The sequence below is a fragment of the Zingiber officinale genome, chromosome 11A (genome assembly GCF_018446385.1).
Source record: "Zingiber officinale cultivar Zhangliang chromosome 11A, Zo_v1.1, whole genome shotgun sequence".
NCBI classification, from domain to species: Eukaryota; Viridiplantae; Streptophyta; class Magnoliopsida; order Zingiberales; family Zingiberaceae; genus Zingiber; species Zingiber officinale.
Genome location: NC_056006.1, coordinates 21,871,809 through 21,897,324, shown reverse-complemented (window position 1 = coordinate 21,897,324; position 25,516 = coordinate 21,871,809). Strand labels below are relative to the sequence as shown.

At 37.6% G+C, this 25,516-nt stretch overlaps 1 protein-coding gene and 1 long non-coding RNA gene across 2 annotated transcripts; one reads left to right on the top strand and one right to left on the bottom strand.

Moving 5' to 3' along the window:
* Positions 1-12,495: 12,495 nt before the first annotated feature.
* Positions 12,496-13,382, top strand: LOC122030909. Its single transcript, XR_006125654.1, has 2 exons — positions 12,496-12,544; positions 12,907-13,382. It is a non-coding gene; the product is annotated as an uncharacterized LOC122030909 (long non-coding RNA).
* A 6,759-nt stretch (positions 13,383-20,141) lies between these two features.
* LOC122031124 (FT-interacting protein 3-like) lies at positions 20,142-25,275 on the bottom strand. The gene is made up of 3 exons (XM_042590205.1): positions 25,162-25,275; positions 24,972-25,057; positions 20,142-23,395 (listed from the first exon to the last, which is right to left on the bottom strand). Exon 3 carries the CDS (start codon positions 23,370-23,372, stop codon positions 20,355-20,357), a length of 3,018 nt encoding a protein of 1,005 aa, XP_042446139.1. The 5' UTR covers positions 23,373-23,395; positions 24,972-25,057; positions 25,162-25,275; the 3' UTR covers positions 20,142-20,354.
* Positions 25,276-25,516: the final 241 nt, after the last annotated feature.

Genomic DNA, 25,516 nt, shown 5'->3' with positions numbered 1-25,516 from the left:
ATGGAAGAATGTGTAGGGAGCTGTATTGTGGAAGCAGCATCTCAAGGATCACCACCTTTGTCCACACAACCCTCAGAGGTTGTAAGAATTGATCATGTTATGGAACAATGTGTAGGGACTTATGCAGAGCTAGCAGAGTCTCAAGAATCACCATCATTGATATCATCAACACCTGAGCCAGAGAGAGAACCATCATTTGATTCAGGGGAAGTCACATCTACATGTTTAGAAATTTCAGGTATCTTTAAGCAAAGTAAGGTTAGTATTTCTTGTGATCTTTTGGAAAATTTTATAAAGGTACCTATCATTGACTTTGTTAGATGTGATTCAGTTTTTATTTCTTATTCTGCTTATCTTAATATGGTTATGGCTCTATCTTATCTAATATGTTTGTGGGAGATTTGTATTTTCTTTGCATGTGCAGATTTCACTTGGGCTAATAAATGGAAGCTCGATCTGAACCGTCTTCGACCACTTGAAAGAACTTCAAAGAAGACGAAGATGGAGAGAACAATACTTCATTTTGTAATCCCTATGTTGAAAGCTCTCTCCATAATAAGAGCCCTTGGTAGGAGGGTTCTAAAATATCTTACCCCTCCAAGAGCGAGATTTCGATGAATCTAATGAGGTGGTCGAGCTAATGACCTTAAACAAGCGCTTCTTGGGAGGCAACCCAAGTTCATTTTCCTTATTTTCTTTTATGTCTTTAGTTCTTTCTTTATAATAAACATGTTTCCTCTACTTAATTTTTCTTGTCTATCTTATTTTTATAGAATTCAAAGTTGTGGATGAATGTGAGCATTGGATAGAGGAGTATTTTTAAAACATGAATGTCAACCATTCGGAGCTCATCACTTGGTAACTTCTCTAAATTTCATAAATCTTCTCCACATTGTTTTTAGTTTTCATTGGGCAATGAAAAGTTTGAGTCTGGGGAGGGTGTCAAACCTGATTTCTTTTTGTTTCAGTTTTTTATTGTTTTCTTGTTTTCTGCATGTGTAGTTTTTGTTTTGCATTCTATTTTGATTTTCTTGCTTGAGTGTTTGTTTTGATAGTCATTTGATTATCTTTTGAAATAATTTTGGCAAACATCTTGAGAACATCAATCTTCACTTTTATGCTTTCTTGTCTTCAAGATAAAATGTTAGCACGTTCATTATCTAGATTCATGATGTTGTAAATGATGCTAGTAGTAAGCTTTATGTACTTCTTTTCTCTATCTTGGGTAGCATGAAATAAGCTAAGAATCATATAGAGATGAGCTTTAGTCTTGGCTTGACCTTAAGAATCTTACTTTCACTACACTTTGACTTGATGCTTGAATGGTTGATATCATTGAAATAGTCATGATTCATCTTGTTTGCTTAGTACTTGGTTTCCATGGTGATTTTTTAAACTTCATTTTGGTTACTGGATGAGGCTCAATTCATGAAAGCTCATTTGGAAAAATTAAAATATCCCAACATTTGTGCTAAAAGTACACTTGTGAAATAAGATTTGCAAATTGCAAATGCTTATGAAAAAAAAATTGAAAAAAAAAAGCAATGAAAAAAAAAGTGAATATGGGATATAAAAAAAATAGTTGTCGTGAGTGGAATCTAGCAAGTCACCCCTTTGAGACCGAGTTAGGTTACTGGGGAAATGACTGTTTGGCTTCTCTTGAGATTGAGCACACCTTTGAGACTTTGGGTTGGTTGAGAAATATGAACCAAGTGAGTGGCAAGTAAGTGTCTATCACTGGTTACTTGTCTTTCACCGGAAACATTAGGAATTCAAATTTGATGACGACTTGACTAGGACATAGATTGAAACTTGAAGGGTTTTTGAGTTACTTTTACACTGTGCACAGGATACTTAAGCTTGAGTCATACTTGGTTTGTTTCCATGATTATGCTTGTTAGTGGAACTCTTTGATAGAGTTAGGAAAGTGCATTAGGGTTTATGAATGCGTTGTAGAACATATGAATTTAGATTGCAGCATTTTGCTTGAGGACAAGCAAAGGTTTAAGTTTGGGGGTGTGATGTGCGTAGATTTTATATACTTTTATGCATGTTTTGACGCACATTTACATACTTTGAGCATGCTTGATTTATGCATTTTTGTACTTCCAGTTTTCCTTTTAGCATATTTACTCTTTTTGTTCGGAGATCTGCTTTTGTGCATTTTCTGTACACAGGAGTCGAATTCGGTGAAGATTCTGCATTCTTGGACAAAACTTATGAGCTAAGCAAGCGAGAAGGCACCTGGCCGTGTACCAGACACGACCCTGCATTAGTAGGGAGCTCTGGCCGTGTGGAGTTCAAAGGCCGTGTGGCAGCAACAACAAAGGAAGAAGGCCTGGCCGTGTGAACCTCACACGGTCGTGCCAAGTCTTGAAGCAAATCAGAGTTTAATCCTTACATGGTCGTATGGATCTACATGGCCGTGTAAGATTTCCAGAGACCAAGAAGGACCTGGTCATGTGCACCACACGGCCGTGCAGGGTTCCCAGTGCTTAAGAGTGTTCTGGCCGTGTGCAACACACGGCCATGCCAGGTTTCCAGAAGCTGGGGCAGTCCAGGCTGTGTGGATCTACACGGTCGTGCTTGGAGGTATTGATGGGAGTTGTCCACGGCCGTGTACACCACACGGCCGTGTATGGATGGTAGAGAGAGGAAAGGACCTGGCCGTGTGAACCTCACACGGCCATGATACAGGGCCGTGTGGCGCCCGAAAGCCCCCTCTATTTAAAGCCTCTTTGAAGATTTGAAAGGGGATCTTCTCCCCTTTGGGAGAAAGCAAGATTTGGTAGATTCCTCCCATTCTTGGGAGGATCTTGTAGGACCCTTTGGAGGCCGGCAAGAGGGGAGGGGTGAATTGCCCTATAAAATTGAAACAAAAAACCCTTCTCGGATATTCAACTAACTTAAAAGAACTTGTAATTAAAACGACAGAGACTAATTAAGACAGAAAGTAGACACAGAGGAATTACTTGGTTTGCAATCAGAGGATTGCTAATCCAAGGCAAAGAAGGCGCACTAATTGATTCTCCTCTGGGCGGAGTAGCCTCTTACAGCGTTGAAAGCACAGAAAGAAATAACACAAATAAAAGCACTGGATTACAAGTAGTTGTTCTGATCTGTGCAAACCAGTGCTATATTTATAGCACTGGTCGGGACCCCCCAAAGGGGTTCCGGGCGCCCTGGGGGGATAAAACTTTATCCCCCAACGTTCAGATCGAGTTTGACTCGATCTGGTCAAAAACCTCGTTCCGGGCGCCCCGGAGGGGTCCGGGCGCCCCGGACCCCAAAAGTCAACTCTGGTTGACTTTTTCCGTCCGGTCGCTCCGCTTTCGGTTCAGCTCGTCTCGGTCCGGGTCTTCTGTTCCGGCTCCACTAGCTTGGGTGATCTCGGCCAGCCGGAATAGGGCTCACCCGAACCCATGTTCCGGCCTTCTCCTCGAGCAGCCTTCCTTCCCGGTTTCTCATCCCTCGAACGTCGCGCACATTCTTCTCGTCCACCGGTGTACTCTTCCGCGGTCACCTCGTCCCTCGAACGCACCGAGCCCGTCGGCTCTCTCCCGTGCCGTCCTTCTCGCTAGCCGCGTCTTCCGCTCGACTTCCTGTGTTCCTAAGCTCCTGCACACTTAGACACAAGGGTTAAACAAACGCAGGACCTAACTTAGCTTGTTTGATCACATCAAAACACCTTGGGGTTCCAACAATCTTCCCCTTTTTGATGTGAGCAACCCAAGTTAAGTTAGGGTAACCATATGCAATAAAAATGATTTATATTTCAATAAGGCCAAATATTTTTCAATTGAAAAATTATAGTACCTCCCCCTAGACTTAACATACTTCTCCCCCTTTGATCACATAAAAATTGGGGTTATAAATAAGTCTAAGGTAAATTCAAACAAAAGCTTTAAGTGTAAAATATTTACTAATGTCTAAGTAAAATTCAATTTAAAGACACTCTTCAGAATTTTTCTTTCGAAAAAAATATTTAAGTAAAACATTTTTCAGATAAAACAGTCATAAAAAAATTTTAAGTTTGAAACTTATCTCAGCATCCCCAAAAAAAATTTTCTAATTAATTGAAAAAATTCTAAGTTAATATTCATAAGAAACAATTCTAAGTCAATTTTTTAAAAAATTATAAGGCAATATTATCATAAAAAAATTCTAAGATAACTTAAAAAAATTTTCTAAGTCAATTTTCATAAAAATTTCTAAGATAATAAAAAAATTAAGAAAATAAAATATTTTCTAACACAAATTTAATAACTCTTTTAAAGCATCAAGTAATTTAAATTAATACTTTTTCAGTTAGTCAATTAAACTTTTCATTTCGATACTTGGCTTCCAAGTCGTGGCGAGGCACTAGGCCTTCTTGGTTATTGGAGCAACAACCACTTCCTTAGACAAAGCCTCATAAAGAAATTAGTTGTTTAATTTCCTTGCTGAAAATGCTAAGTCTAATTTTTAATTTTAAATTAAATAGGTTTTTGGAACCCAATAGAGGTTCCTACCTACAGGATTAACCAAGTATTTCCTAGGTATATAGATTTTTGATATATTTCTAATTTGATTTTGATGAAATTTATAATACCAATTTAAACCTCCATAATTTCTAAAAGTAGAAATATTTGAACCATTAGATTTTTTCAATCTTTCTATTTCTTCTTTTAGTTTTTCATTTTCAATTTTCAATTTTTCAAAATCCTCTATAAGACATGATTTTGCCAAAATTCTCTTTGTTTCTAAAATTTCATTTTCTAATTTGGCATTTTTATTTTCTGATTTATACATGGATTTAGTCATAGCTTTGATACCAAAGTAAAGTTCATCAGGGGGTAAGAGGCATACCTCACTTACCATATCAGACTTGAAGCCTGAATCTCCCCCTGCTTCGCTACTTCCATCTGACGTCGCTCCCCCTTCATCGATGCTAGGTTCTGATGTGCTTTGTCCTTCGTGGCTTGCCATCAGTGCAATCCCCGCATATTCTTGAGCTTCTGATTCAGATGAAGAAGTGTCATCCCAAGTTGCTTTTAGGTTGTGTTTCTTGGGTGTCTTCATTTTGACCTTCTTGAGTTCTGGGCAGTCTTCCCTTAGGTGTCCCTCCTTCTGACACTGGTAGCACCGTACCTTTCTTCTACCTTGATTCTTTTTATTCTGCATTTTAAATTTATTAGATCTAAAAAACTTTTTAAAGTTTCTTACCATGTACGCTTCTTGATCGTCTTCGGAGTCTGACTCGGGTTCATCCTTATTGGTTGCGTTCAGCACCATATCCTGGGTTGTGTCCTTTGATATTTCTGCACATCTAGCTTCGTGTAATTCAAGGGTAGAAAACAACTCTTCTAGAGTACTTACCTTCAGGTCTTTTGAAATGTAGTAAGCATCGACGATTGATATCCACTCCGGAGTTCTTGGAAACGCGTTGAGCGCGTAGCGTATAGTGTCCCGGTTTGTTACCATTTCACCAAGGTTTTCGAGACCAGTAACTAGTTCTTTTACCTTTGCATATAGACCGGCTACTTTCTCACCTTTCTCCAGACGGATGTTCATCAGTTTGTTGCGGAGGATGTCCCTTCTAGCGAGCTTTGCTTCAGACGTTCCTTCGTGGAGTTCCAAGAACTTCTCCCAAAGTTCTTTAGCAGATACATAGTTTCCGATGCGGTTGACCTCTTGAGGCGGTAACACGCTCAGCAGGTGATGTTTGCTACCGACTCATTCTGCTCCTTCTTTGTCCAATCGCTCTCTTCTTTTTCTTTTCCATCTTTATTATTGGAGCTACAAAACCATATTTCATAATAAACCGAATTTCAAAATCTGTTTTTAGGAATACCTCCATACGTCGCTTCCAGTCTGCGAAGTTCCCCTCGAATTTTGGTGGGATGATGCTTGGTCCGGCCATCTTGTTGCTTCGATCGGCGGTTAGTCCTCCTGAAGCGCCTTGCTCTGATACCACTTGTAGGACCCTTTGGAGGCCGGCAAGAGGGGAGGGGGTGAATTGCCCTATAAAATTGAAACCAAAAACCCTTCTCGGATATTCAACTAACTTAAAAGAACTTGTAATTAAAACGACAGAGACTAATTAAGACAGAAAGTAGACACAGAGGAATTACTTGGTTTGCAATCAGAGGATTGCTAATCCAAGGCAAAGAAGGCGCACTAATTGATTCTCCTCTGGGCGGAGTAGCCTCTTACAGCGTTGAAAGCACAGAAAGAAATAACACAAATGAAAGCACTGGATTACAAGTAGTTGTTCTGATCTGTGCAAACCAGTGCTATATTTGGTCGGGGCACCCCGAAGGGGTTCCGGGCGCCCTGGGGGGATAAAACTTTATCCCCCAACGTTCAAATCGAGTTTGACTCGATCTGGTCAAAAACCTCGTTCCGGGCGCCCCGGATGGTTCCGGGCGCCCCGGACCCCAAAAGTCAACTCTGGTTGACTTTTTCCGTCCGGTCGCTCCGCTTTCGGTTCAGCTCGTCTCGGTCCGGGTCTTCTATTCCGGCTCCACTAGATTGGGTGATCTCGGCCATCCGGAATAGGGCTCACCCGAACCCATGTTCCGGCCTTCTCCTCGAGCAGCCTTCCTTCCCGGTTTCTCGTCCCTCGAACGCCGCGCACGTTCTTGTCGTCCACCGGTGTACTCTTCCGCGGTCACCTCGTCCCTCGGACGCACCGAGCCCGTCAGCTCTCTCCCATGCCGTCCTTCTCGCTAGCCGCGTCTTCCGCTCGACTTCCTGTGTTCCTAAGCTCCTGCACACTTAGACACAAGGGTTAAACAAACGCAGGACCTAACTTAGCTTGTTTGATCACATCAAAACACCTTGGGGTTCCAACATATCTTTGGGCGATCTAAAGGGAGATCTTGGCGAATTCGACTCCGGGAGCGAGGATTGGATCCGAAGATGGAGCTATATTGTAGATAAGTTTTCTTTCTCTCCTCTTCTTGGATTGGGATTGAAGAAATGCTTGTAATCTTCTTATCTTTGGTTTTCTTTCTTCGTTTTATGGAGTAGATCTTTTTTTTCTAGGATGGAGGGAGTATTTGTAAGATAAATTGATGTAAACTCTTGTGGATTTGCCATTTCTTTGTTTCTATGATGTTGCCTAGTTTGTATCGATTGGATCTTGAATGATTAATTGTGATTAGGGATTAATTCTCATTCTTGATTAATTATTTGAATATCTTATAGACTTTGTAGAGATTAACCCTCACTCGATTTTCCGAGGGATCCACGTGACAGGTGCAAGCCCGTGTAAGGATGTTTGAGGGATAACCTTGAAGGGGAAATGAGAATATTCAAGAGGGTAGGATAGATTTTATGATTCAATCCTTGTATCTTTATAGGTTAAGAAGCTATGAACTTCTATGTTGGTATCCGAGGGAAGCATAGTAATAGGTGCAATCCTGTGTAAGGACAACGTAGGTTCATATCTAATTGATCACATTTAGGTACATTTTTCAGTCCTAAGCCGATTATCTATTGCAAGAGAGAACCGACAACCTTCTACAAATATTAGACAATTGAGAAATAAGAATTGGTAAACCATATACATTTAAGAGATCTTACAAAGAAACCAAAACTCCTAGAATCTCCCTTTATCATAACTCAAACCCCAAACTCTTGTTTGTTGATCTTTCATTTTAGATTTGTTTTTCATCCTTAGCATTTGAAACCAATTGATTAGTTGTTTAGCTAATTCGCTTTGAGATATTTCTAGTGCTTATTCCAGTCCCTGTGGATACGATAATCTTTTATATTACTTGCGACATTTCCGTACACTTGCGGAGAGCGAACATCAGCCTAGTGGGGGCAAGACACATAGACCATGTTCTAAACCAAGTGGGTAAAAATGAGTGAAAGAAACGAGACACGACTCACTGTAGCTGCAGAAGGGTTTAGAATTAATTCTAAGATCAACTATGATTTTTTGACTAATTGGGGATCATGATATACTACTAGGTGTCACTCATGATCATTCTATAATTAAGTAGATAATTATGGACGGCTAAGATAAACTAGGAACCTATTGGGACACTCGTACTAACGAGTCTCTAAAAGACGTAAAACAAGTTAAAAATATGATTCTTAGATCAAGAGATAAACATTTGGTTGGACCATATATAAGACAAATATGGAAATATTTGTCACAATGGAAACGCGGATGAGCCACATCTCTTATGGAAGAGTTGGATCATATTTAGTTTAATCATGAATTAGTTATGAACCAACTTAGTTTAGTTGTGAACCAAACTAAGGGGTTAATAAGCTAATTTTTTATTAAGGGATAATGGATTGGATTTGAGCTTTCTAATCCAACTTATTAATGAAGATTATATATAGATGTAATTGGGAGAGAATTGGACACAATTTTCATTAGTTGGCTTCATAGGGTTTTGGAAACCTTAACCCAACTTTTCTCTTCTCTCCCTTCTCTCTTCCCGCCGCCAACAACAAAAGGAAACCCCTCTTGTTGTTGTGACCACCACAGGGGAGAAAACTCTCCCTTGTGTGCTTCTCTTCTTCCTCTTGATCCCTCTTCTTCGCTTATGGCTAGTGACTTCCGAAGGAGAGACTTGTACTCAAGGAGTTGTCTTGAGGAGCTTGGCGTGGATACAAATAGAGGCAAGATTCGACAACGTCACTATGATTGATAACCTTCTCATTACAGGTCATATGTAAGGTACACCTATCGTAAATTTACTTTCATAAAAATTTAATTATGCGATCATATTTGGATGTTGTATCCTCGTATGTGTGTGGTGCATGTGAAGTAATAATTTAGGAATTATTATTATTTTATTTCCTGCTGTACTTGTTTACAAAATGTATTTTAACACACACCGCATCGGGCATATCCCAACACGTAAGCCATTGGCGCAAGGTAGTTGGTGTGCTTCGGTTCTTTGTCGTCTGATTCATCCCACGTTGCTTTGAGGGCTTTCATTTTCTTCAGATTTGGGCAGTCATTCTTGTAGTGTCCCTTCCTGTTGCATCCAAAGCATGTGGCGTTCGTCTTGTTGTTGTTGGAGTTTGAGGTTGAGTTGATCTTCTGTAGGTCCTATTTAGTGAAGTTCTTCTTTCTCCCAGTGAACATCTTCTTTACCGGGTTCACCAGGTATTCTTCATCATCTGAGTCTTGATCAGACTCAACTTCAGGTTCTAGTTTAGTTCTAGACTTTTCTTTTGATGTTCTTGCAATAAAGGCAACACCTTTCTCGGGTTTGGCGTTAGTCTGTTCGTGTAGCTCCAATTCACAAAAAAGTTCATCTAACTTTAACTTGAATAAGTTCCTCAAAATCTTATAGGCATCCACGATGGATGCCCACAGTGCATGTTGAGGAAATGCGTTTAGAACGTACCTTATAAGATCCCGGTTCTCCATCTAGTGGTTGATTGTGTGAAGTCCATTGAGGATATCTTTTATCCTCGCATGTAGTTGATTTGTAGTCTCACCTTATTATATTTTTATATTAAATAATTTATTTAAATATAGATCTCTCTTTGTTACTTTTTGCGTCATTGGTTCTCTCATGTAGTTCTATGAGTTTGTCCCATAACTCTTTGGCGTTTTCGTGTTGGCTGATGTGGTTCAGCTCCTCCTTTGTTAACCCATACTGGATTGTGTTCAGAGCCTTGAAATCAATTTGATCTTTCTTCTTCATTTCCAGATTCCAATTTTCTGGGTTCATTGAAATTTCGGCGTTGTTAATTGGCGCCTTGTACCCGCTGGTAACGTTGAACCATTGGTCGAAATCAATTTTCAAGTACACCTTCACTCGCTTTTTCCAGTATGGGAAATCGTTCCCATTGAAGAGTGGGGGACGAACAATACTATACCTTCATTTTGGATCATTTAGAACTGTAGATGGAAAACTAAAGAAAGGTACCAAAACTTAGATCTTGGATTAGCAGAGTTTGAGAAGAAGAATAAGAAATTTCAAAGGACTCGAGTGGTGTTGCACCAACTTCAAGTTAAAAACCGAACGAGAAATCATTATTTGAAAAGGTAAGTTCTACCAATTCAAATTGAATACGAAAAACTAAAATTCGAAAAGAAAATAAAAGAATTCCCCTTGACTTGATTGGTGGTTGCACCAATTCAGAACAAAACCTTACTCTGATACCATTTGTTCGATTGAGTCACGCGTGAGAGTGGGGGTGAATCATGTGATTTTGAAAATCTCATTTTTTCAATTTTTAAATCAAAGTACGAATGCAGCGGAAAAAGAATTTAAAAAGCGAAATAGAAAAATAGGCAAGAAAGCACGCATTCGATTTACTTGGTTCGGAGCCTTCGACGACTCCTACTCCAAGACCCAGGTCCCATAGACCTATCGATGGGTAATCCACTAAAATACCTCTTCCGGTACCTCTGGAAGATGGAATCAAGTACAAAGAATTTAGGCGAAGTGTAACACGCTACACTTCCCTTTTTCAGTAATTAAGTACAAAACATTTTATTACCAACACTTAGGGATCGATGTGAGAGCGCTCTTGTGTCGGTGTTGGTCTGCTGGCCGCGATCAGAAGTCCTTGGAGCAGTTGTCAGGCGTAGCAGCTTCGTAAGAGAGTTGTAGCAGGAAGTCAGAGTAATCGGAACCTCGAATTGACATGTAGTAACTAGTATAGTAGTTGTTGTGAGAAGCTTAGTCGAGACTAGCTTATAAAGACCATGATAGGCATTGAAGGCGTCTCCAATGGGTAAAATTTGATCCCGAAGTCATCGTGCCTTATCTGCGACGATGTCCAAATTTTATCTCTTGCCATTGAAGGCGCCTTCCATGAATAGTGCGAAGGTGTCTTCCACTGCTTGAAGGTGCCTTCGGGTACTATTCATCCAAAGACTTTTTGCTCCTTTTGTCCTCAAGTTGTATTAGTCCAAAACTAAAACATCTAATCCGCAAAACAAGATTAGCACAGTGAAAATAAGTAGTAATTAGCTCTTCTCCTCCCAGGACCAAAACTAGTCAAGGTCTCAGATTATGGATCTGAAATGGACCTAACCTGAACCGGCGTCTACTGTCCCTAAACTAGGACGCGTCCTCACAAAGTCACTCTCCTCTAGTGACTTATCTTTACTTACCATCTTGCAGTTGGTTGACTATTCTTCTGACCCACCAGGCCTTCGTGTCAATTGTCTAGTCCACATACTCAACTGGACTTTTGTCGATTTTCCGATCCTACGGACCCAACCGGATTTCCTGCTAGATATCCGGTCGGCCCGTTGATCTATCTGGACTTCGCACCAGCTATTCGGTCTTGCAAACCTAGTTGGATTTTATCCTGGTGTCCGGTCCCTTGAACTTGTCAATTCCTGTACACTTGGTAATGTAATTAGATCACAAAATACCTAACTTAACTCACTTGTCATTTATCAAAATCTGAATTGGATCGTTAGTTTAAATTATACCAATAATTAGTTTATCCCCTTATCTCAATCAGATCAGGGCCTAATTGGTTAACTAAGTATTTGATATATTTTTAAATGATTTGCTCTTTGGTTGACCATGACTATAAGTAGACTTTTGCTTTTGAAGTAGACTTTGCTTTTGCTTTTGAATTATAGACCAAAGTGGCTATTTATTATGGATAAGGGTTTGAATTTTAGTAAAGTTGAGGAAAAAAATATATTTTTTATTAGTCAACTATAGTTTTTTGATTTATCTCCTTATAAATGATCGTGGGACTGACCGTGTGAAATCACTGGGATGATAAATTCTATCTTTTTTTTTACTACCATTGAGGCTTATCTTTAACTTTGACGCTTGTTATCACTTCTTCAACTCAACGATGATATTGAGATTAGTGTTGGTAATAGTTATAATCCCCGACAAGTCTCATTAAGTCCACTTAATTTTACCTTTAGAGAGGCCCTAACTCTTGTCGCATGGAGTATGCTAAATCTTATATGAACACAAATAGGACATAAATTGAAATTTATACTCACAAATCTAAGAAAATTTAAACATTTCTAGTTCAAGAGTTAAAACAATCTTAGGGGTAGTTTGGTTGGTGGGTTTAGGAATGAAGGAATGGAATGATAATAAAAGATAGTGTTTGGATTGTGGATTTGGGAATGATAATTTAGAAATGATTTTTAAATTTATGGGAATCAACAAAACTCATATAACTAGATGAGTTTCATTCTCATTCCCATTTTCATTCCACCTTTCTATCAAACTCAATACCCATAATCATTCCTATTATTTAACTAAACACCACCTAAATCTTCCATCACTATGATTTTTCATTTTATTTTAATATAAATTTTTGAAAATTATTATTTATTTGTATGATTAAAAAAAAATAGGATAGACTAGGCCTGACCCGGCATGGCCGATATCATGATTGGTCGGGCTATGTAGTGGGCAATCCGACCCACCTCTTGGTTTACAAGGATATTTGGGCCGGGCCGTGTTGTGGGTAATCCGACCCACCTTAGATCACGTGATCCTCTCTCTCTATAAGTAAAGTGCCAAAGGCGTCTTTCTTACGGCATTTTTGAAGGTCTAGGGCTGTCTTCACCGCCGCACTTGTACTAGTTATTTCCGTCTCCCTCCTCTATGTTCTTCTTCCATTTGATCTTTTTTGTTTCATAATCTTTGCCTATTGGTTTTGTGAGCTTTGCCATGATGAAATCCTCAGAGGATTGTCGAGTGATTGGGGGCATTGAGCCTCCAATGTGATACTCTCAAAACTGCAAAAGATTTCTGAGCGAAGATTTGATTTTTAGAGCTAAAGTAGATCGGTTGTTAGGAAGAATTCGATTTATGGGTTATCAAGATTGATGTTTGAATCGCTGCCAAGGATTCTGATCGCGGATTTAACTCTTCTCCTATGATTTTGCATTATTTTACTTTGTTTGCAGTTGTTGATCGAAATAAATTGATTTTTTTTTAGCAGTAATGAAACCTATCGTGTCCTGCGCCGCCCGTCTGGTAGCAGCCGCGTGTTCGCCGAGGCGAGCACGATCGCGGGTGGTGCCGCTTGCTGCGGTGGCGCTTCCTAGCGGGCTCGTCGATGATGTACTGATGCTGGCGGAAGCCGCATCCTCTTTGCGCTCGGAGGGAAGCGGAGGATTACGCGACGAGCACCTCTGCTTCGTTTCTTCGGGATCTTCACTGCCGCTTGGCCATTCAGACGTTTCCTCCTCCGTCTTCTTCCATACTCAACCTTCCCGTCCTGTTCAGTGAGGTACTTTTATCCGATTGCTGTTCTCCGTGCAAGTGATAACTTTCTACGTACTGTTTCGATCAAACGATTGCGAATGATTATGCTTTTGTGTTTTATAGATTTATGTGCTCTTGCGAAATTATTCATTTTACTACAGAAACAGATACGATTTTAATGAGGTCAATATGTGTTTTGGCCTTCATCCATGCTTTTCTTCACTCTTTTCAATAGTGAAATTGTACTGATTGAACTGATACAGTTTCATTGGAACTCATTTAACAAGAAAGGTGATGGTTTTTGGTTTAGTTATCATGATTTGTTACTAATGTGTTTGAACTATGTGATCATGGAACATCATCTTGCATTATAGTTATAATCTATGTCTGAGGTGAATGCCATGTGAAGTTCCCAGGCACAAAATGCAAAGTTTCAAGTAGATGAATGACTATTATTTATTTATTTACTTTTGATAAGATAGATGTCATAGCCCTCAAGCACTCATACCAAACACTTTTACCCATGGTATGATCTTAAAGTTTGCTTTAGCAATCCAAGCTAATCTTCTCTGTTGATCCTCAGTTCCATTTCTTCTCGTTTAGGAAGGCTGATCTCTGCAGGATAAATAAATACATTGATTTATAATTTTTTGGTAATAGACAACAAACTACTACTATAAATCCATTTATCAAGAGCAAATAACTAGCTAGCTAGTTCTGATTCGAATTGTCAATGACAATGAGTGTGAAACTCTCAACACAACACCAAACATCCATGTTAGTAAAAGTTGGTCATCAATTCAAAGGTATAGTATCAGTCCAAAGATCATCTCATTCACTATTGCCAATCAACTTTATCAAGCTAACCTTCAAATCAAGCATGGATTTCTGAATGCATCTATAGAGCCAGGAGATAGCACTGCCTAGTACCATAATTTTTAGGCTGTGGCACAAGATATTAACTCAGCGGGAGAGAATGCTGTTGGCATTCAAGTAAGACTTCAAAACATAACATCTAAAGTCATACCTTTCAGCAACCTTTCTTGGAGTAACCATTTTCCACTTAAGGAAGTTCAACAACACCTTGAAAGAATTTTGTACGAAGCTTAGAAACATTCTCATAACTGAATCATTCAACCAACCAGTTGCGAAGGTATGAACAGGTAGGGAAGTTAACACTGTTAACCAGAACTGTTGTGCTAGTTTGTGCTATATGTTGAATGGCCCGCTCTTAATTCTTTCACCAACCTTGTCAACATCTTCATTCTGGATACTCAGAAATCCTATTAGGAGAAATGTAGGCATTTTAACGGCTTGATTCATTTTAGGTTCGGCTCGGCTTAGTTACTTTATTAAATAAGTTTAAATACTATAAAGTTGAATACGGTTTGACTTGTTTACGAACAACCTTCAACAATTAATCTAAAGAGACTTTTAAATATTTAGCTTGCCAAGCATGAAGAAGACCCTCAGGATTGATTGCAATTGTCACTCAAGTTGTCGCCATTTAAAACAAATGTTTAATATGACAACTACAAATAGTTTTGAATCCTATTAGGATTTTATACACCCATTACAAGATCAAATTGTCACCATAAATTGCAGCATATTTACATCTTTGATATTTTTAAATATTTTGCATGAAATTTTAGGTTCATGATTTTGTTCTTCAAAATTACATTGCCAACCTTGAACCTATATTTGCTTCATTTCTCTTTTAAAAGATCATCTTATTACAAAGAATTCATAATTCACCTAAAATACAAGTTCACATTAAGTTGCAAGCAGTGTTTGAAAAGTCTTGGAACATTAACAAGAGCATCCTATCTTGTGAATATATTTGATGAATGAGATTTAGTGTCAACTCCAACTAACATGACAAGTTGCCACCACAAACAATAGAAGTAATGTTAAACTAAGGAGGAGAATTAGCAAGAGATGAGCACATACAAGAGAATACTTCAGATCTTCAAGTAACAGTTTCGAGGCACACAGATCCTGTCATGACCAAAACAAGGTTTGTGAGTGATATGATATTGTTTTTCATCAATCACAAATTTTCTTGTGCATGGGTTGGTTCTACTGTAAGTGCTCCATAGATAGGGTTGATGAAGCCTCATAGCTGTGAATTGGAACACTTCAATGCAAGGAAGAATGGATTGAAAGGACAGGAAGCAACATACATCTTTTCTAGTGAAAGCTACGAAGATATTTTTAAATTTGCCAATCTTTCAAAAATTACTGAAGCAATTTTTCTAGGATTTAGATTCTCAAGTGATACATTGTAATTTTTGAACCAACGATCACGATTATGAATATTACCCAAACATTTTGATGGCCTTCATTAAAAAAAAGGCTTGGGATATTTATCTCAAGGCTAGGACTTCTATAGATTTCATTCTCATCTAACTAGATATGCAAATAATCAAGGTTCTTTATTATTAGATGGTCGTCCTTGGGGTTATGATATTGTGATAGGACATCCAAATTGCTAATTTAGTATCTGTGGTTTGATCTCCAGCTATGGTGTATTATAGGAATTTTTTCTTTAAATGGAGGTGCAATCAAAGGATTCTGGGTTGGTGCTACGTGCATTTTTCGTTTATCTTGATGACTTATGAGAAATTTTTATAGGCCGGACTAATCACTCTTTGAGATAATCAATGAATTTAATTGAGATTATTAATTTATTATTAGATGGCCATTTTCAACTAATAAAGCCTAGAATATTGATCAGAGTACTGCTATAAGCTCTATTTTGATCTTGGACACTTTGATGATTTCCATTGTATTTCTTCCCAATTAAAGCTAGCAATGCTTTGGGCTACTTAGTTTTTGAGCGTGTTATGTGGCTTGCTCTTTTGCCATAATAGATTTCTCTTCACAAGAATTTGCCGTGAGAATTTGATGAAGGATTAAGTCACATTAGTAGGCGCTTACATCTAGATCATGTGAGATTACACTTAATTTATATATATATATATATATATATAAAAGGAAACTAAACTTTTACTCAAGTGTCTAGTGATTTATGCATGAAGGGGAGTTTAAAATATTATATGGGGATTTAATGTATAGATTTGTTAATATGGTTCATTAATATTAATGATTTGTTAATAATTAGAGCAAAAGATGATATCATCCACTCCAAACAATTTAGTATTGCCAGATCCACGATAAGATACAGACAGATAAATTATGTTGTGGGGTATTTTGCTTTAGTGCAGACAGATAAATTATGTTATGGGGTATTTTGTTTTAGTGCAGTGATCCTTGCTTGAGAAGGTTAAATATTTAATGAGACATTTTGCATCCTTTAGGAATTGATTCTAAGATCTATTGAAATAGACATTCATATAGATACCAACTATATCAACATGTGGAGGTAAATAATGATGTTAATGTAAATGATTTTAAGGTGTATGATCCCTATACAATGGATTTGGTATATAAGAAAGAAACTTTCTTTGATTTAGGTATCATCTTGAATCTTGAATCAAGAATGTTTTGGTTGCATCTTTTTTCTTAGACTCTACCCTGTTGAGACCAAGATCCTTGTGCCACCCACCCTTGTAAAAGATTATTTTGTACATGCAGGAACTTCGGTGACAAGGTTCAGGGGCTATTACGATGGATTCATGTTAGCCTATTCGCATGCCATTGCATTTGATTTTCAATTTTAGCCTTAAAGTAGATGATAGTTAGATCTTGTGATTGATGCAATATATACATTGATTTTGTATTTGATTTGAGCGAAATTAATGTATATTCAACAAATAAGCATAGATAGGTTAGGATTTAATCGTTTTTGCATTATTTATGAAGAATGTGATTGATAACGTAATTTTAGGATTTTTTTAGTTGAAAAAATCATGAGAGAAATAGGATTTCTGATATCAATTGATTGGTGAAGGTTGTCAATCAATTAGTATAGAAAGTTCTCAAATCGATTGGGTTGATTGATTGATGTTTACTAATTAATTAGTGCTTCCAATGAGTCAAAAAATAAGTAGATTGTCATTCAGCTAATATATTATCTTTAAAACCAAATGTCTATTTTATGACGACAATGGTTGACATTAGACAAACTACTATGACCACTATTATAGAATATCAAAATTTTACTTATTATATATTTTATTAAATTGAAATAATTGTAAAATAATTCTAAGTTTTTATTTGAAACTTGAGGATTCTTATGTAAGTTTTGTCTATTTTTTAATTGAAGTTATACTTTTATAAATTTTAAATTATTATTGGTACGGATACATTTGTTTTTAATCTATATTTTACGTTATAATCTTTATAAATTTTATATAAATGATTTGTAGTCACATGGATTTTTAAATGAAATCAAAGTATCATAATAGAAAATTAATATTTTCCATAAAATTTCTAATTTGAATTTAGCATATAAAGTAAATTCAACTAAATAAATTTTAAAACTATAAATTTATTTGTAGTATGTTCATTTAAAACTAAAATTATAGTATAAAAATTTACCATAACTAAATGAGAATAGGATAGTAAAATATTGAAAAGTTATTCAATTGTATTATTAAATATTTTTAAAATTTTATTAATACCATTGTGTATATTTTATTGGTATGAAAATAAATATATATTTTTCTTATTGGTATTTTGCGTAAAAAATAAACATAATAATTCTATGTATTAAAATAAATTTTATAATTAATATATTTAATTTTAACATATTTGAACATTACATGGAAGATACCATCATAAATAAGAAATTTTAATTTTAATTAATTTAATTTAATTTTTTTTTATTTTTAATGCACTTACATAAATTTAAAACATCACATAAATTTTAATTTTTTTAATTTAATAATATTAGAATTAACATTAAGAGTTACCAATACAATAACAGGACATGTATTTATCAATGATCACTCTAAATATCGAAATATAAAGAAATTTTATTATTTAATTAATTTTTTTCATTGCTTTACTAATCTTTTAATTGTACAGTAGCTATTATTTGAGGAACACATTTAGCAGATGGATTAAATAATTCTCGACAAAAATATTCAAATGCGTATTTAAACTCAACTAAAAGGAAGGCGTTTTAAAAAACATAATTAACGTTTTTTTAATTTATCATCAGAATATATAAATAAATTTGAATCTGTACCTCCACTAATCGAGAAAATTTGGGCAATTATGTTTGACAATGTTCAATTCCTAATTTCATTGGGTGCTATGTTTCGACATATGGATGATAATTCCCTTTGATTTAGATGGGCAATATGATATTTGATCCAAATGAAGGAGGGTATGGAGGAAATTTTTAGACTCGATTAAATAATTAGGTATTCAGGTATAAGTATTTTTAAATTTAGGTATGGAGACGGATGTGGTAAAATCTTATTCATATCCTATATATATATATATATTTTAGCTCGCTTCTCGCCTCGGAAAAAAAAATTATTTTGTCGTTTTATCCGGTCATTAACACATATCTCATCTTCTTAAAAAAAAAAAAAAAAAAAGATAATTGTAGGTAGTAATAGGATGATGGGTAGAGTATGATACTTAATCCTCCTACAGGTATATGAATGAGAATGAAAGTTAAATATCTGATGGGTATGAAGATGAATATAATAGATGGAGATGAGTATGAAAGATATGAAATCTGATTCAAATCCTACTCATTATCATCTTTATTTTGATGTGTTATTTCAATGACTAAGTTGCCGCTCGATTAGAATTAATAGGAGGCTTTGCAATGCTTATACGTTGCACACATTTCTTTGGACGGAAGAGTGATTTTCTTAAAATGTCTAGTAAAAATAAACAATTTTAAAATAGCATTCTGAACCTTAGAAGAATCATTATTGATATTTCCTTGTGTCTCAGGTGTTGAACCAATTTTGGCTCATTATCAGTAAATTGAATATTGTCATGATGCATATTTGAATAGTTGGATTGGTTATTTTCTTATTCCTCATATCAAGATGATGAAACTGGTTCATTTTAATTAGAGAATTAGAATTGAGAAATGAGAGTAGAAAATATGATGTGGAAATAATAAAATGAGTTGTTTATTTATAAAGTTAGGAGAAAACGAATATTAAATGATAGTCATTGATAAAAATCGATTAAATAATTTCAACCATTTTAAAAGAAATAAAAACCCCTATCTCAAATGGACCCCTTGAACTGTAATCACTCTAACTAGGCTAAGTCCAATTTAGACTCGATTATGAGTCTGAGTCAGGTTTGAACCGGACTTAGCCTGGGGGTTGGGTCTAGGTTTAACTCTTTACAAGCTCATTGATCCAAGGGCTAGAAGCAAGCAACAATTGTGGCCAGATAAACACAAAAGTGTTTTTTTTTCTCTTGCATCGAGTGGCAAGCTTCATCTTTTAAAGGGGATTTCATAGATAAGGGTTGAGGCATGCCTTTCCTTAGTTTCTTCTTAATTGTTTTCTTATCTAACTGTTTTGGACTATCTTTGGGGCGAGTTCATTTGTTCCTTTCATTTTGTTGGCTAATCTATAACTTGGTAGGTTGACAAGACCAAAATTTGGTATATTCTCCATTCATTTATCAATTTTCCCCCTAAGATTTGTCCCATTTTGTTCAAGAGTAGTTTAAAGGTAGATAATTGTCATCTTTGAATTGATCTTTCATCCCACAAGCCTTCTTTTGAGGTAGGATCCACACTCTTTTGTTTAATAAGGAAAGGCCATTGAATTTGAGGATCACCAGGAAGTAATGAATCTCGGAAAAGAGATAGAAACCCCTTTGGATTGACATGGACGTTTCATCCCTTGTTTTGATGATGATGAGTTGCTTGCTTTGTTCTCTATATTACTATTTGTCGAGCTTATTGCACTTCATCTCTCTTCATTAGACCATAAGACTAATTGGATGATGTTCCAAACAAGAGTGTCCACTTGATGTCAAGATTCATTGTCTTGTGCAAATGCTCGAACCAAAAGATTCAAAGATCAACATGGCAGTCGAGAAGTTCAGGTAATTATTATAGTAAAGACTTTCGACACAAGCCAAAGTCCACAAAAGATACATAACAGAAGAAACCATCACTAGAGATCCAACTGGAGACTACTTAAAGACTTTCGACAGAAGCCAGAGTCCACAAAAGATGCATAACAGAAGAAACCATCACTAGAAATCTAACTTGAGACTACTTATTTAAAGCATACTATCAGTCCTTGCTGGCAACCTCCTGAAGAAATTTATTGGTGCAGAAGGCATCCTGTATCGGAATCTTGGGTGCCGCATCACATAGAAACCAGCTAGGGCAGCCAACACCTGCAATGGGGTCACATAAAACACGAGCGCAGCCATCAAACAGAAAACCACAAATATTGCAGTGGCCCGAGGATCTCTCCAGCTAAGCAATGACTGGATCCTCTCCCCTTGAGTAGCTAAGTCCCCGACCACAGTTTGTATCCTTCCAGCAATGCTCCTTAGCCGATCGTACCTCATTTGAACAAGCTCTGCACTCTTGCTGGTAGGGAAGGTATCAAACTCCTCGTCGAGCTCGTCTGGATTCACAGCTTCTGCATGTGAAATTTTGGTGTTCATGTGTGGAGGATAACGAGGTCGATAGCGGTAGTTCCAAATGCCGATCAGGAACATGTAGAGAAATATTGTAGGAAGTATCAGTTCTGGGAAGCAGACTAGCATTAAGAACAGAATGTGCACCAGTACAGTGGTGATGGGGTTCCTCCACATACAAACATCTCCAAACCATTTGCTCACTGCAAAAACGCCTGAGAAAACTGACATAAGCCTGAAGAAATTAGCTTTGCTTCGACGCATGCTCCATAGATGGGAGTTGACATCAGACATGTACTCAACAACTTCCTTTCTGAGGGGAGGCTCCATTCGGTTAAGTCGTGCAGCTACTATCTGAACAGCTTGGAGCCGCAGCATATCTTGTTGCATCATGGTTAGAGGCCGTATGTAATGCATCTTGGGCAGCAAAGGTTTTGAGTACATGTACATCATGTTAATCAATGAAGTAGACGAGAACCGTAAAGCAAGGTGGAGCTCGCCCATCTTCTTGACACCAGAAGGATGTAAAACAAGAAGAGGGTATGCATGTGTGTACACACGGCCTGCTTCAAGGGTTGAAAGTCGTATGCGAACCTTGCCAATTGTCGCATCTTTGTTACCATTAGGACTCTTCTCTCCTAATTGGCGATTGTCAAAGACACCAACTGTAAGAACTGTATCTGGATCAAAAACTTCCCATGTATACTGCTCATTGTATCTTGGGGATAGGCCATTTATGATGGTGCGGGTCCGGACCCATTTCTGGCTATACTTGGCTACACAATAGGTATCTGATGTCCCTTTTCCTTCTCGGGTCTTCATAGGCTGAAGCCCTTCTGCTTTAAGTATGCCAAGCTCAAGCAACCCAATCGATGGTTTCCAAAGCTGCTTTGCTGTTGGTCTAAGGTCGCTACTGTAGTGGGTGGACTCATCAAGCACATGATATCCTCCATCCAAACAAACACGGAGGTGAATCCTGCTAGAAAATTTATCCTTCTTGATCTGATCCACATCAATTGCAACAGGCCTCTCAAGATTGAACCACCGACCATGGACAATGCGATCATCAGCTCGCTTCTCAATTAATGCCAAAGGAATAACAACACGACCAATCACCTCGTCTTTATTTGGCCCCACACGATCTTCCACAGAAAGAATGAGGTGATCCTCAAATGGTTCCGCAGCCACAAACATGTGGTCTTCATTCCAGAAAGCATTAAATGTTCGTGCCGGAACTGTTCTTGTCCTCAATATCTGATTTCCTAGCTGTGTCTTAACATAGATATCAGGAAAGCGGGTCTTATCAGCAATGATAACATCCTGTGCCTCGACGATGTTGACACGAACATACCACAGCCTAGGTGCATGATACACTTTTGACCTGATGTGAGAGCCAACAGCAGAGGCATCAACATGTGCCGCTGCATCGGAGTGCCATGCCTCAGGAAATGCTTCATCCGCTTGGGTTCCTATCCAAACTGCGAGCATGAGTTCACCTTTTGTTTTTTCACTTTTCTTGTCCTCGAGCCGATACCACTCTGGAGCTAATGGGCTATCTGGTGGAACACGTATGGGAACATCATTTAAATCAAGACGTACCAATCCAACAAAGTCATCCTTGAGCAGATCTTTGTCTTTGACCACAACTTCAAGAATTGATGCCTGCATCCTTTCCTTAGCAAATGCAAATACTTCATTCCATTCTGGGTTCTGATTCTTCTCAAAATGTTTCGTGATGCCCTTGTAATTACCTACTCTCACTTCAACATAAGGATCAAGGCTTCCAGTAATATCCATGGTCGGTAAATCTCGTGCCTTCACAACACGAACAAAAAGATAGTGCATTTGCTCCACAAGATCATATGTACTAGAAGGCTTCTCAGCACGAATAACACGGCCTCCAACAATCTGGCCCCCGCCCAGGAAAGGTCTAGTTTCTTTTAGAGCAAAGTCCACCGGCTGCTGTGAGGATGGTCCTGAGTGCATCCTAATAATTCTGGGAGGTGGAGGCTCAGGTTTCATAGAATCAGCCACATACCTAACTGATTCGCTGAATGGAGCAGATGAGTGGTGCTCATAGACCTCTTTTGGGATACTATGAAAGGTACGACTTGACTCATGTCTGTTTTCTGCAGGTGGATTTGCATGTATAACTGGAGGGACTTGGGAAGGAACTTCATGAGCTAAACTTGGAGAGACACTGCTCATATAAGGATCATTAGCTGGGAGAGGATTAGAAGCTTTTATAGAAGGGTCATCAATCAGGAACACTTTAAGTCCAAGTTCGCCTTTAACGCGTGAAAATATTCCACGTTTTTCCAGTGGAAAGTGGAGTACAACAGCATCAGCATGGAGTACAAAAGAGGTTCCAGAAATGCGAACCTTGCCAAGGAATGACCTGGAATGTGTGGCCTTGTTCATGTTGTACACAGAAGCTTCAAGAGCAAGCTCAGGGAGCAAGGTAGGATCTGCAATGTTGAAGTAGAAGCACTCATTCCATACAGGATTAAGATCTTTTTCTTTGATTGTCGTACGGAACTTCTGATCATCAAAATGAAGCTCTACACATGGATTGGACGAACCCTGCCCATCCTTAGGCATGAGGTCATGGGCACTTGCAACTTCTACACCCAATTTATAGTTGCTCATCTTTATGAAAGTTTGCTGTCCTTCTGTCAGAAATCCACATATAATTGAAAAGCTCAATATGATTCGAGTAACTAATTGCTTACTATGTTAAAGACTTATGTCCCTGTAACGAACCTTGTCTAGCAATTGTAGAAATTGCAGAGACACCCTTAAAGTATATGAGGGCTAAATAATTAATAGCTTATCAGAATACGGGTTCTTTTATAACTTAAAAAGAAAATATAGCATGGGAAGAGTGGAAGTTTTATAATATAGTTTCCAGCATAGTTATCCAGATCCTTGGAGCATAAAATCAAAATAATAATGCTAGCCTGAAGTTTATTTGTGAAAGAACAAGTGATAAATAGTTATCTGAACATCTAGTTGCAAAGCATAATGAAGAATAAATAAAACAAAAGTTTATAGAAAGTCATAGAAATGCTCCTGAAAGATTTCTAGTCTCTGGATCATAAGACAATGGAAACCACCAACAAAATGATGTATCTAAAAGAAGATTATTTAAACTTTACTAACAACAATAAAAATTTGTTTCTTTCGGGCATAAGTTTTTCAGAGATCCAGTGAAAAGTAGTCATTAGGAAAATTACACACGAGAATTACAGTGTGAATTTTAGTTCTTAAAAGATTTGTAGAGTCTGTATCATAAGACAATGGAAATCATTGACAAAGTAATGCATTAAAAAAAGAGATTATGAAAACTTCAATGACATTGATTAATTTTTTTCCCATCATAAACTTTTCAAAACCAGTGAAAAGCTGTCATTAGGAAAATAGCATGGATATCATAAGCAAGAGAAAAGAACAATGTGAACTTTAGTTCTTTGAGCAATGACTTGTATGCTTATGCATCCATAGATGGAAAGAGACAAATAACATCCTAGACAACCAAAATGGCAAAAAAAAAAAAGTCTATAGTGAAACAAATCAGAGATAAATTTAATTAGCTCTAATAGTACGCTTAGTTTGTTCTTGTTACTAAATATCTATTCTTTTTAACAATGTGCTTTCTTTCTAAAATAGCTAAAGTTTAGCTTTACTAGTAGGCAAAGTTTATCATAGTCACTACAACTCTATTCTTGTTCGGCAATGACCTTTACTTCAAATATGGTCGAGGTGAATTCACAATAAGAGAACAACGGTGAAACAGAGAGATATTTTGGCGTCATATTACAAAACTCTTCAACATTCTTTGTGCAAAGCTTTATCGTTTTTTCCCCCAGTAATCAACTGATTTATCAAACGAGAAAAGACCAACAATATAATGCGTGAAAGAAAGAGCTAGTAGGACCAAAATGTGTGGGGTGAGAAACAGGATCGCTAAAATGAGGGAGCCTTGACAATTGAGGATCTGAGCATCATCCGCTCGATCGAAGGAATACACGACGATCACTCCCACTCACACGCAGCTCAAGTTCCCTTTCATACACTAACCGAAACTCCCTCCAGATCTGTACATGAAACACACTGAAAACGCAATTTACCCCCATTTCACATCGCCCCTTCAACGAAAAAAGCACAATAAACGAAGACAGGACAAAAATCCAGTTTTCCCCTCCAACACAAACGAATCAGATGCACACCTCAAGAAAAAAAACTCACCTTCCAGGCTGAATCCTTTAATTGACTCAGATCACGCCTTCGAAGGTCGGCCTGGCTGAGATCTGGAGGAATCACAGCATTACGCCCTAGAAAAGTGGGAAACGAAAGAGGAAATGGTTAGCAAGGAGGCTACGCAGATGGAGAGCAAAGCAGAACGAAATCGACGAGCATTTCCGTGGGCAACAGCTACCGAGTTCTTTCGTCTTCCCCTTTCTCTCCTCTTCCAATCTCCTCGAAATGCTCACAGCAGGAGCTGTTCGTCGTAGCTGCGCGACCTACGTAGTACATTTAACGGCACGCCAATTTTTATAAAATAATTTTTTTTAAAAAAGAGAGATTATTTTGAATAAAGAAAAATCGATGAAATTGGTCCGATAAGAAAAATATATACGCACACTCAATTTCTTGCTCTCTGGAAATTACACAGTCTTGTTACCGTGGGTCCCACTGAATGCAGAGACGCAAGTAAGTATGTGGGGCTACGAAAATGTTTGTGTATTATATATATGACGTATTGAAGTGCCCATATAGTAGTGGGGCCTACT